We start from the raw sequence: 12,540 nt of genomic DNA on the forward strand, positions 1-12,540 counted from the left end.
TGTAGTCTGAAGGTTAGGGTGCCTGAGTCGGCAGTCAGAAAGACAGGGTGTCCTGCCCTCCTAAAATTAGCTGTGTGGTCTTGGCTAGACACGCAACCCAACTGGGTCTCCATCTCCTCATCTATGAAAGATAATTAGAAGGCTTTCTCCAGCAAGGAGACTTCCTCCTGCATAGGTCAAGATGGTACAAGGTGACTTGTCCTCAAGGTTCCCTGATGCAGGGGGAGCTGTTCATGACATAAGTTGGAGGTGGGGGGAGATAAAACAGGGAGATGTTGACTTGTTAAAGGTGTTCTTTATCCTCTGCCTTTGGCATTCTGTACTGAGATCTGAGTGCAAAGGAATGGACATGGAGAAGAACAGAGAGAATACCAGTCTGACTGTCCAGACAGAGATTCCTCACTTTGAAAAGAGATTTGTAACGCGGCTGGAAATATATATTGGGGTCAGAGTTGCACAGGCCTTAAATGTCAAACAGGAGTTTATATTCGACTTAGAGTAAAGGGAGGGTCCAAATAGGAGAGCTGTGCCTTTGGCACCTGAGAGAAGAATGGGTTGAGAGCAGGGGGGCTTGAAGCGGGGAGAGCAGTCAGAGTCCCATCACAATCCATCCAGGCAAGAGAGGGTAAAGGACTGAACTAAAATGGTAGCTGCCAATGATACAAGTGATGTAGTTGAGATGACAGGATTGAATATGGAAGAGGAGGGAGGGTCAGGAGGGAGTAAAATACTGAGTCTACAGACCAGAATGGAAGAAGAATGTTGAGCTTCTAACATGAATTAGGGACCTTGAGGAGGAGAAGGATTAAATAGGTAATGAGTTCTGTTTTGGGGTGGGTTGAATTTGAAATATTAATTAGTAGAGTGACAATACTTTTACAAAGAGCGAGATACAAAATAAGCCCACCAAAAAAAAATCATTTCTCTTTGGAAGTAACCAAAATCCAGAAGAAAATGAGAGAAAGGACTTTAAAGTTTACAAAACTCCATATCTGTCTGTTTCTTGACTTTCTCTTTCTCCCTGCCCCCTCCTTTGCGTAATTTTGATCATATGTGATCCTGGGCAGTAACTGCCCGTTTTACAGATTGCAAAACTGAAGCTGAGGGAGGTTCAGTAACTTTAGGTCACCAGTGTAGCAAGAACTGTTTGTAACCCAGGTCTTTTTTGATCTCTTCTAAATCATTGGTGGATTATGGGGACTGGTTTTATGAGGTAGATAAACTATAAACTACAACCTTTTTATGTGGTAGATATTTTGCTGACGTTCATTGTGTATATAGTGTTGCCAAACAATTAAGCATTCATTAAGGGCCATGTGCTGACACTGTGGGTACATGAAGAAAGGCAAAAGCATACCCATTGTCCTCACTTCCAAGGTGTAAAAAATTGTACATATAAGATACATATAGTGTAAACTGGAGGTAACCCCGGAGGGAAGACCCAAATGGTAGGGATGTGAGGGTAAATGACTGGGAAAGGTCTCTTTTAGATAGTAGAATTGGAGCTGTCTTGAGACCAAGCAGCAGAGGTTAGGAGGAAGAGTATTCCAGCCATGGGGGTGGGATGATATGGGAAATCCATTGGACCCAAGGAGGAAAAAAAATCTAAACCTTAAGATTTCTTATTTTTCTCTTGATTTTAAATAACTGTAATACTTAAATCTGATTAATATGGACAGTACCGACATGGGGATCACCTTTGTCATATTTTTAAGAAGTTAGTGTCTCTTGTCTCTTGGATGACCTAATATGACTTTGCTGCTCTCCTCTTCAGAAAATTCATCAGCCAACATCCTAATAACCATAAGAAGCATTGAAAAAGTCTCACCAAAAGACAAGCACAATAATCCATCTGGATGATGAAGTTTCAGAACCTTTAAAGCTCAGATGACTCAAGTGCCTGTAAGGATAACATCTGTGCAAAGCTAGGCTGAAATGGAAAATGTCTCCGAACTCCAGTGCGCCTGCGGGCCCTGGGGAGGTAGCTCAGCACTTGACAGACCCTGACATCCTTGCCTAAAGTCAATTGGCAAAATTGGGAAAAGTTCATGACAACTCTGAGAAATATGCCAATATATTCAAATACATTTGGAATAAATAATATGCCAGTTAACTGTTAGATCTGTTGTGGGAGTTCTTGTGTAACACTATTGTGATTCACTTAGCAACAACTTGTCTCACTCGTACAATGACCATATGGTTTGAGTATATTATTAGTTGTGGTTCATAGGACTATGATAAATATGTATTGGAAATGAAAGTGCTTGGAGAAACTAGCCAAATGTAGTCTCCTAGAAGATGTGTTAGAAAATATGAAATATATATATGTATGAATCACCCACTACAGCTTCATTTGTGAATCCTGAGTCCCCAAGATCACTTGCTGCATTTATTAGAAAGAATGGGTGAGGACACATAGCTAGAATTATTCTGTCAGATCATTTTGACAAAATGAAAAGGTCTTTTAGCCCTTTGGAGCACGTTATCCTTAAGGACTAACCCAGCAGCTTCTTTTGAAGGCTAAGGAGGCCAAATATGTCCAGGAACAACTGTGAATTAAATGACCTTGCTACCATTTTCCCAGCATTTGTTCTTAGATGGTAGATTTTGCAAGTTTGAGTAGCAAAGTATTTTTATGATAAACATTCAAAATGCCACTTTGTTCAAGTGTGGGTTAGTTATGCTGCTGCTAAAGAAATTCTTTATTCCTTCAACTTGATAAAAGAACCTTCTTTAACATCTGGAATATGTCTTTGAAAGTTTTGGTTTCTCCCCTTAGCAGTAACTTGTCATTTATCAGCTATTTGGTTCTGTGTGATAAGGAATACTTTGAATGAGTCTGTGATTGGATTTCTGTCAAATTTAGCAAAATAGAAAATGTCTTCTGTGCTTTCTATTTTTGAATTTGAATCTTCATTTGTAAGCAGAATTCATTTTCCTTCCTCATTTCTAAGTACTCTTTACCAAAATGAGAGGTGGGGACTTTTTTCTTTTCTTCTCAAGTAAAGATTATTAAAAAATAGTTTAATGTTTTATTTCAAATATTTTGGACAGCTGGCCTTAATACATTTTTTTAAATGTATTTTTTTTTTTTAGGTTTTTGCAAGGCAAATGGGGTTAAGTGGCTTCCCCAAGGCCACACAGCTAGGTCATTATTAAGTGTCTGAGACCGGATTTGAACCCAGGTACTCCTGACTCCAAGGCCAGTGCTTTATCCACTATGCCACCTAGCCGCCCCAAATGTATTTTTTTATAAAAATCCTAAGGGCAAGGCAAAACAAGGAAGCTCAAGTTTTCGAGAGCTTCATTCTCAGGCCAAAATTCCCTTCTTAGAATAGAGAATTTTCTTTATAGAGTTGGAGCTATTAAAGAATGAGACAGTTCTGCAGTTTGCTTCAAATCATAATATGTAGATAGCTTAGTGATTATAACCAGACAACTAAGTGGTGTGGTGGATAGAGTACCAGGTCTACAGTCGAGAAAACTTCTCTTACTGAGTTCAAATTTGGCCTCAGACACTTAGTGGTTGTGTGACCCTGGTCAAGTCATTTAACCCCATTGGCTTCACTTTCCTCATCTGTAAAATGAGCTGGAGAAGGAAATGGCAAATCATTCCAGTGTCTTTGCCAAGAAAATCTCAAATGGGGTCAGGAAGAGTTGCTCAGACCTGAACACCAAAAGGGATATCATATCAAGAGGGCCTAGTGCCTCCCCCATTTCCAGCGCCACTTTGTGTTTTCTTTCATTAGATTGTAAACTCTTTGGGGGCTGAGACTATCCTGTTTGATTATTTTTGGTTGATTGGCACAATGTAAAAAGTGCTTTATCTTACAATAAAATAATTTTTTTTAAACTTAGATAATTAAAACTCTAAAAATATCCCTTCTCCCTTTTCACTGACTGGAGCGAAATATAGCTACTGTTGACCAGAATAAATTAGAGTTGAAATATTTAAATGAAAGTGCCAGGTTTTCTTGTACTAAGTACTTCAATTTGTCATATTGATTTTTCTAATAATTAATGTCAAAAATGGCATTAAAAATATGAAAACTTTGTACCATTCTAGGCTTCAACAGTTTTCAGTATATTGTATTCCGTGGAGAAAATCAGATAAATAAACTTGAAACTATTATGTATGTTTTTTTAATATAGAAATATTATGCCTCACTTGGAAGGAAATTATATGAATAAAAGAGATGCTTAGTGGTTTTACAAAATAATGTTCCATTAAAAACTCAAGGAATTTAAAAATAGTAATGCATTTAAAGTCAATTTAAATGATTGACCAGTATCTTTTAAGTATTTAAAATTATATTAGGTACATGCTAAGCAATGGGGATAACAAAGAAAAGGCCAAAAAAAATAGACCCTTTGTCTCAAAGAACTTACATTCTAGTGGAAGAAACAACTTGTATGTAGATAGTGCATTGTTGTTATTTAGTTGTGTCCAATTCTATGTGACCCCTTGGACTTGGTCCATGAGCTTTTCTTGGCAGCAAAGATATTAGAGTGGTTTCCCATTTCCTTCTCCAGTGTGTCCCCATTTTACAAATGAGAAACTGAGACAAATAGGGGTTAATTGAGTTGCCCAGGCTGCACACATCTAGTAAGTGTCTGAGACTGGGTTTGAAGTCAGGCCAGAGCTCTATCCACTGTAACATCTCACTGCCCAAACAGACACATAGGAGATATTTAAAGAATGTATTCTTTTTTGTTTTTCAAAAATAGAAATTTGTTAGTCAAATGGAAATTGAATAATCATACCTATTTTGGGGCTAGAGCTTGCTAGCCCTTTATGGATAGTTACTGCCTTCTGCTTGGTGTTTATTGAGATATTTATTTTGCCATTGGACAAAAAAAAAGATCTTAGCTCAAATCATAAGACATTTATCAGATATAGTCATCTGCTTTCATTTTTTGTTTCCTCCTTGTAAAGAATCATATATTGATAATTTCCTTAACTTGGAACAACCTTTTGTAATTCTGAAAAAGAGAAAGACTTAAAAGAAAAAATATCCTTGAGCACATAGAGAGAGGGAAACTTTTATCTCTTCTGTCAATCTTCATTCCCTTGGTCCTCTTCTTGTCACACTTTGGTCTCTCTCCCCTTTTTACCCCCTACTTTGTGTCATACTAAATGGTACACGTTTCATTTCTTCCCCTACCCTAAATTGAGTGTATCCTCAGTGGAGATCTCAATGGTTGTCACATATCTAATCTCTCAGAGATCTCATCATTGTAGGTCTTCTTTCCAACAATACAGATTGTAGCCCATCAATCCCTGTACTATTAACCAAAGCTTCCCCTCATATCTAGGGATACCAGTGGAGCACACACACCATCTGCCCTTCCCCCTTATTTGTGCTGTCTTTTTCAATTGGGTGGATTTTTTGTTACATTTTTTAGTCTTATTCTCTTCCTTTATTTTTTTGTTTTGTTTTGTTTTGCAAGGCAATGAGGTTAAGTGGCTTGCCCAAGGCCACACAGCTAGGTAATTATTAAGTGTCTGAGACTGGATTTGAACCCAGGTACTCCTGACTCCAGGGCCGGTGCTTTATCCACTGCACCACCTAGCCACCCCTCTTCCATAATTTATTTAAAATGCTTTGGTGTGTTTATATTCACTATGTGCCCCTCCATCCTTTGTTTTCTATTCTTCTGAAGCATTGTTCCATGATTGTACCAAACAGTCCCAGTTGAATGTTGCTATTTTGTGGAAAGATGTGCCCTTGTTTAGGTCAGTAAAAGAACTTTGAAGTTTTCCAAAGGTAATTAAGCCTCCTTTTGTATCCCTGTTATTTTCCATTTGTAGTGTTTCCTTGTATGTCTATCCAAGATGTGATTGCTGATGGATGTGTTCTGTAGATTTTCCTATCTAACTGCATATCATAGTCTGGATAATAGACATTTTTCATCTGCCTTGTTTTTCTTGTGTGTTTGGTCAGGCTAGATTCTTTCAAATGCCCCCCCCCCCCCATCTGAAGCTTGGACATAATTATCTATAATCAGAATTATCTGGAGGACATCACCATCTGTATGGAATTTCTCTTCAACCTGGGACTCTGTTGCATCTCTGTGACAGTGGCCAATGCAGAATCTTTAGACTAGTTCATCCCTGGTGTTAAACACTTCAGGGGTTCATATCTGAACTTGAGTGATGTCAGGGAAACAGCTTTTTGGTATTATACTCTGCTGAATCAAGTGTCCTTTTACTCAGATTTCTTTTTATGGCCACTAGTTAGCAAGGTGGTGAAGCAGATAGTTTGGTCTTTGAGTCAGAAGACTTATCTTTCTGAATTCAAATGTGGCTTCAGACACTAGTTGTGTGACCCTGAGCAAGTCACTTGACCCTGATGGTCTCAGTTTCCTGATGTATTAAAAAACAAACTAGAGAAGGAAAATGGCAAACCATTCAGTATTTTTGTTGAGAAAATTCCAAATAAGGTTGTCAACAACTCAACAATTATAAAGAAGAATGATAAGATTTACGTAATCTGATGCAAGGGAAGTGAAGCCAAGAAAAGAGTAGACACAGTGACTGCAACAATGTAAATGAAAAGAATAAGACAAAACAATACAATCCCTGTGGTCACTTAAGTTTTGGACTTCTCCCATTCCTTACTCTGTATTTTCCATTTTTTTAAACTGTCTTTTTAAATGTGGCATTGAAATCATTGAATATCAAAGTTCATTTTGATTTAATTTGGTGGATCTAATGGGATTCTCTTTATCCTTTACAAAAGTTGCTAATGTTTATATACTTAATGGTGGAATTTTCTCCCCATAAATACTTAGTATAATCATTGAAACTGAGGATGGCCAAATCCCATGAAATGACTTGTTGCTTTCTTTATTTTCCTTTCCAAAGAGAGTCTAAGAGTTCCTTCCATTTAGCTGCATTTTCCTTCTGTCTTCTCATTTTATTTCTACAAGAATGTGGAGATTGCTAGTCTTCAGTAATATTTACTCTTTGGTCATTGGACATACCACAGTTCCAGAGAAAAATATGTTGCCCATATGTGGTGAGTTTACTACAGATTTCAATTTTTTTTATATTACTAATGCAGGAATCCCCCCCCCCCCCAATTACATGTAAAGATAATTTTCAACATTAATTTTTGTAAAATGTTTTCCCTCCCTCTCCTCACCCTCACCTAGGATAGCAAGTAATCCACTTTAGGTTATAGATGTGCAGTCACGTTATGCATATTTCCATATTGGTCATGATGTGAAAGAAGAATCAGAACAAAAAAAAGAGGAAAAACCACAAGAAGGAAATTTTAAAAGGTGAAAATCGTATACATTGATCTACATTCAGGATCTATGATTCTTTCTCTGGATGTGGATGGCAGGTCTTTCAGAATTGTCTTTGATCACCATATTGCTGAGAAGAGCTAAGTCTGTCATAGTTGATCGTCATACAGGGTTACTAACTGAGGTATACATGCTCTGCTGGTTCAGTTCACTTCACTCTGTCCTTCCAGGTGTTTCTGAAATCCCCCTGCTCATCATTTCTCATGGAGCAACAATATTCCAGTATATTCCTATGCCACAACTTACTCAATGGATGGGCATCCCCTGTTACTAGTTTTGTACATCCCCTTTCTTATAATCTCTGTGGGATTCAGAGCTGGTCGAGGTATTGCTGAGTTAAAAGGTAGATACAGGTGATTGCTCTTTGGGCGTAGTTGCAAATTGTTCTCCAGAATAGTTGGATGGGGCGGCTAGGTGGCGCAGTGGATAAAGCACCGGCCTTGGAGTCAGGAGTACCTGGGTTCAAATCCGGTCTCAGACACTTAATAATTACCTAGCCGTGTGGCCTTGGGCAAGCCACTTAACCCTGTTTGCCTTGCAAAAAAACAGAATAGTTGGATCAGTTTGCAATGCCTTCCACAAATGCATTAGTGTCCCAGTTTCAGGAGTTTGTTTTGTTGACATATTTTATAATGGGAAAAAATACTTCCCTGCCACTATCATTGCCTCAGTGAATGGCAACGCCATACGATTGAGGGCCATTTGTATTATTTTTTTGTTCAGTGGTGTATGTGGACAGAGCATTCTTCATCAAATGGCTGGCCAGCTGGTGCTACACTGACTGTATTTACCTGGGCTGGTCAGTACATCAACAAGCATTTGTTAAATAACCTACTAGGTGCTGCCAGTACAAAAGCAGGAGAGTCCCTTTTCTTGTGAACCTTATTCTGTTGTGGAGAGACATGTTTTCAACTGAGTCACTGTACATGTACATTCATTTAAACCACAGCAGTACACAGTCATTGGGTTTGGGGATGGGGCCCTGATGACCCAAAGGAAGTCTGGAAAGGCCTTCTGAAAGAGGTGGTCCTTGGGGAAGGGGCTTGGACTTCCAAGAGGCATGGGTAAAGATAGAGGACATTCCAGGTGTGGGAAATACCCTGTGTATACACCAAGAGGAAGGAGATTTGAAATAGCATGCCAAGGGAACAGCCATTGGGTCAGATCTTTTAGAAAATAGAATGTGTGAGAGGAAGAACCTGGATAAGTAGACTGACCAGATCAGGTGGGGTCTTCCCATCAGAGACTGGTCTTTATTCTTTCCTTGGAACATGGGGGGACTTTTCAGCTTCTAGGCTAGGGAAGTGGCAGAGGCTTGAGCTTTAGGATTGTCTCTCTGGTAAACAGTAGGTAGGGGGTGTAATGCACGGAGGAGGGGGCACTGAGCCGCTGGGCCTGGAGGGCCAACTGCAGCCTGCCTGTGGGGCCCAGAAAGCTTGGAATGGTTTTTATGTCCTTTGACACCAAAAAATGCATTTAAAAAATGTAAAAACTATCCTTAGCTAGGGCTATAGTTGACTAAACCTTGGGCTAGTCCATTAGTGAGGCAACAAGAGCCAGAATCAGTGTGGTTTTTCCGTAAATAGAGAAAAGGGTTTGGATCAGAAAGATTGTAGAGAGCCCTTGCCCCCCCCCCCCCCCCCCCAGCCTCAGGAGACTGGAAGACCTGAGCTCAAATCCGTCCTTAGACACTTGATACTTACTCACTGGCTGTGAGACCCTGGGCAAGCCACTTAACTCCATAGCCCCACTAAAACCAAAAAGGAAAAAAGTGTAAAGAATCAGGTGATGTTTGGGGTAAGTTAAGTTTGAAATGCGTCTGGGATATTTGAGTGGAAAAGTCAAGCAGGCCAACAGAAGTGTGAGACTGTGGAGATCCTGAGATCTCTGAGATGCAGAAGTAAGCAGGAAGGGGGAGAAAGTATGTGGGGAGTCAGCAGTGTTAGAAACCACTGAGCACTCAGGAGGAGCAGGACCAAGGAGAGGCGTCTGGAGTGGACCCGACCAGGACAGCTTCTCAGGCTGAGAAGTGAGGGGGGAGCCAAACATGTCCTCGAGATAGAAAAAGTTACCACTTGGAAACAAGGTAGACTCTTATCATCTGGGGAATGGATAAATGACTTGTGGCCCAGAAATATAAGAGCATTTTATTTCACCTATAAGAAATCACAGCTATGAGGACTACTACTGTGACTTGTAGATGAAGCAGAACACGGTAAAGAGAGTGACTACAGAAATGGAAGGAACAACCAAAAAGCCATCTGGAAGCCCAACCCTTATCTGGCCTTACAGAAGACAGAGCAAAGTGGGCCTTCTGGGCAGCAGCAGGGATGGGTGTGGAGCCAAGCTGGTGCTGTCAGACTCCACTGATGGGCTGCTCTGCCGAACTGAGTTTGTTTTTCATTGTTTCAAGGAATAGGTTTCTGAGTAGAGAGGACTTCTTGATTTACGAAAAGGAGCAATAACTAGATTTACATCACTGCGTAACTTCCTGAAAATGCTATACTGTATCCCCAATCTCCGTTGTGTAGCCCTGACAGGCCTCGGCAAACAGAATTGGCTTTAATTTTGTTTAAGCTTTCCAAAGTAAGTTTTCATTGAGCTAATGGGATAGTAGTAGTTAAAAATGGAAAAGAGAAAATAAAACCTATTTGGTTACCTTTTTCTGGCCATGTTGCTGGATTTTGACTGAATTCAAAGCTTTCCTAGAAGACTTGTTGTTCAAACAGGTTCGTAGATCAGAAAAAACAGACAGTTAAGAGACAGGTGTAATGTAACGAACTAAATTAACTGAAAAATAGAAACTAAATCATGAGTCCTTGGAATTTATCATTTTAATTCTCTTTAAGGCACCAGTGTCTTCCTGGCGGAAATTCCCTTATGTCCACTATGGAGATGGAACAAGAAAAAATCAGTCTGGGAAAAGAGTTGAATCCAGATTCATCCTCTTACCGCTGTTCAGCATGTCACGGAGATGAGGACTGGAGCTATGGGAATCCTGTCCGGGGTCGAGCCAAGTCTCGGAGTTTATCTGCCTCACCTGCCCTGGGGAGCACGAAAGAATTCAGGTAAAGTACCTTTGCAAGAAGAGAGCCAGCCTCTTTAGCTAGGAGATTGGCTTTTTCTGACTGATGGGACCAGGGAAAATTGCTGAGATTGGGTGTTCTCAGAATTGCAGACCTGGGAATCCTCCAGGTTTTGCAATGTTAAGGAGACTTATGGAAGGCAACCTAGCTCCTCAAATCAGTCAGTATGAGTGGTAACCTCTCCCAGAGGTCCCATCACCTGGGACCTTTGTGTCCCCTGATATATCTGATTAGTATTCATGTCAGATTGCCTCATGAAAAAGTCACATATGTCCCATGAGGATGTGCCTCATGTCCACATGGTGGTGCCTGATCATTCTGAATTTGTGAATTAGATTCAGTAGCATCTTGATTTTAAACTACCTCTTCCCTACCATTTCATAGCCTTAAGCTCCCCCCCCCACCCCGAACTAAAATGCAGGTTAATTTCCAATATTTAGGATAATTTAGGGCAGCTAGGTGGCACAGTGGATAGAGTACTGGCGCTGGAGTCAGGAGTACCTGAGTTAAAATCCGGCCTCAGATACTTAATAATTGCCTAGCTGTGTGGCCTTGGGCAAGCCACTTAACCCCATTGCCTTGCAAAAAAAAAATATTTAGGATAATTTGCTATAAGAAATTTCTTCCCCTTTGGAAAATGTCAGTTTGATCTTTCCTTATTTATGTCACCCATACCCATTCTTCTTCCATTAATGTCATCCTGCCATTTGACTTTGACTTTAGAAATTAAATTTTTGCCATTTGACTTTAGAAATTAAATTTTAGAGGGGGTAGCTGGGTGGTGCAGCAGGATAGAGCACCGACTCTGGGGTCAGAAGAACCTGAATTCAAATTTGACCTCAGACACTTAATACTTGCTTTACCTGTGTGACCTTGGGCAAGTTACTTAATCCCTTTGTCTTGCCAAAAAAATAAAAAGCCAAAAACAAACAAATTAAATTTTAGAATTACACGTAAAACCAAAATAATTGTGTTCATTTATTTTGTATCTAATATTGGTGTCTTGTTATCTCTTGAGGCAATAAATGCTTCTCAGATTTTATGAGAAAATTTGAAGATCAACCAGTTTAAAACCTGGCATGCTAGCTTTCCTTTATTAACTATTACCCAGGAATTTAAAAACTTGACTCTGTCCCCTTTGCACAAATCAGTGGAACTCAAGTTCTAATCAGAACTACAGTGGAAAATGTTACACATTGAAGCTACTGGAGGTCACAAAAGGCTTAGGTGCAATGTCCAGAGCAGAGGTCCAGAAGGTCTGACCCTGCTCTGTCACCAACAGGCAGGGAATCCTTTGAGAGTCTCTGAAGCTCTCTTTGAGCTGCCCAGCTAGCTGAAACTGCAGCTTGGGCCTCTCCTGGCACTGATGCTTTCTCCAAGACCCAGATTGTGGCCTGTTCATTGCTGCCCATCCTGTGGAGTCTCCTCCATATCTTTTCCTAGCTTGGGCAAGCTACCCAACATCTTCCTCTTTGTATTTGTGAAGTGCCATAGCCATAGGTGAGCACAGAACCATCCAAAAGAGCTTAGCCCTTTTTCTATTCTTTTTCTATTCAGTTCTAGGCCCAACCTACTGTCCATTTCAAATGTCTTAAGGTATACCATATATATATATATATCTTGACAAATAGTATCAGTTACTACAATTGATTCTTGATTAGTGTGAATAATGAATCTACTTCATTAGTGTGTGATTGGTTCCAGTCCAATGGTAATAGCCGGTATGAATTTGAATAGTGAGATCCCTGGAGGGCATTCATTTTTTTTCCACCAATATTAGATCTGGTTGTATTAGTACATTTAAATAAGACTGGAAAGTTGGCAGAGAACTTTGCTTGCAGCAATCATTTAAGGTTGGTAATATTGTACCCATTTTATAGTTATTGAAACTGGGATTGAGATAAACGAATGATTTGTCCAGGAGTCCAGAGGTGGTATTGGAGGTGGCCTACGTATCCAGATCTGTTATTTTTCATGCATGCACATATCCAGCTATCCATCCATACACACACATATGCACATACACACATGCATGCACACATGTTTTTGGAAATATATGTATATATTAGAGGATCAGCTGTTACATAGTTCACAGTGCTCTAGAATACTGAACTATTATTCTACTTATTATGTTTATATA

The 12,540-nt window shown here is 39.8% G+C and overlaps 1 protein-coding gene across 3 annotated transcripts in view; it reads left to right on the top strand.

Annotated features, from left to right (window-relative positions):
* The window catches only part of NADK (NAD kinase), a 54,812-nt gene that overhangs the window by 23,692 nt on the left and 18,580 nt on the right, over nucleotides 1-12,540 (top strand). For all 3 annotated transcript variants that reach the window (XM_074218712.1, XM_074218715.1, XM_074218713.1), the window contains exon 2: nucleotides 10,164-10,382. In XM_074218712.1, the coding sequence (XP_074074813.1) occupies nucleotides 10,164-10,382 (219 nt within the window). The remainder of the gene's footprint in view (nucleotides 1-10,163; nucleotides 10,383-12,540) is intronic.

This window comes from Macrotis lagotis, chromosome 1 (genome assembly GCF_037893015.1).
Source record: "Macrotis lagotis isolate mMagLag1 chromosome 1, bilby.v1.9.chrom.fasta, whole genome shotgun sequence".
Classification (NCBI taxonomy): domain Eukaryota; kingdom Metazoa; phylum Chordata; class Mammalia; order Peramelemorphia; family Peramelidae; genus Macrotis; species Macrotis lagotis.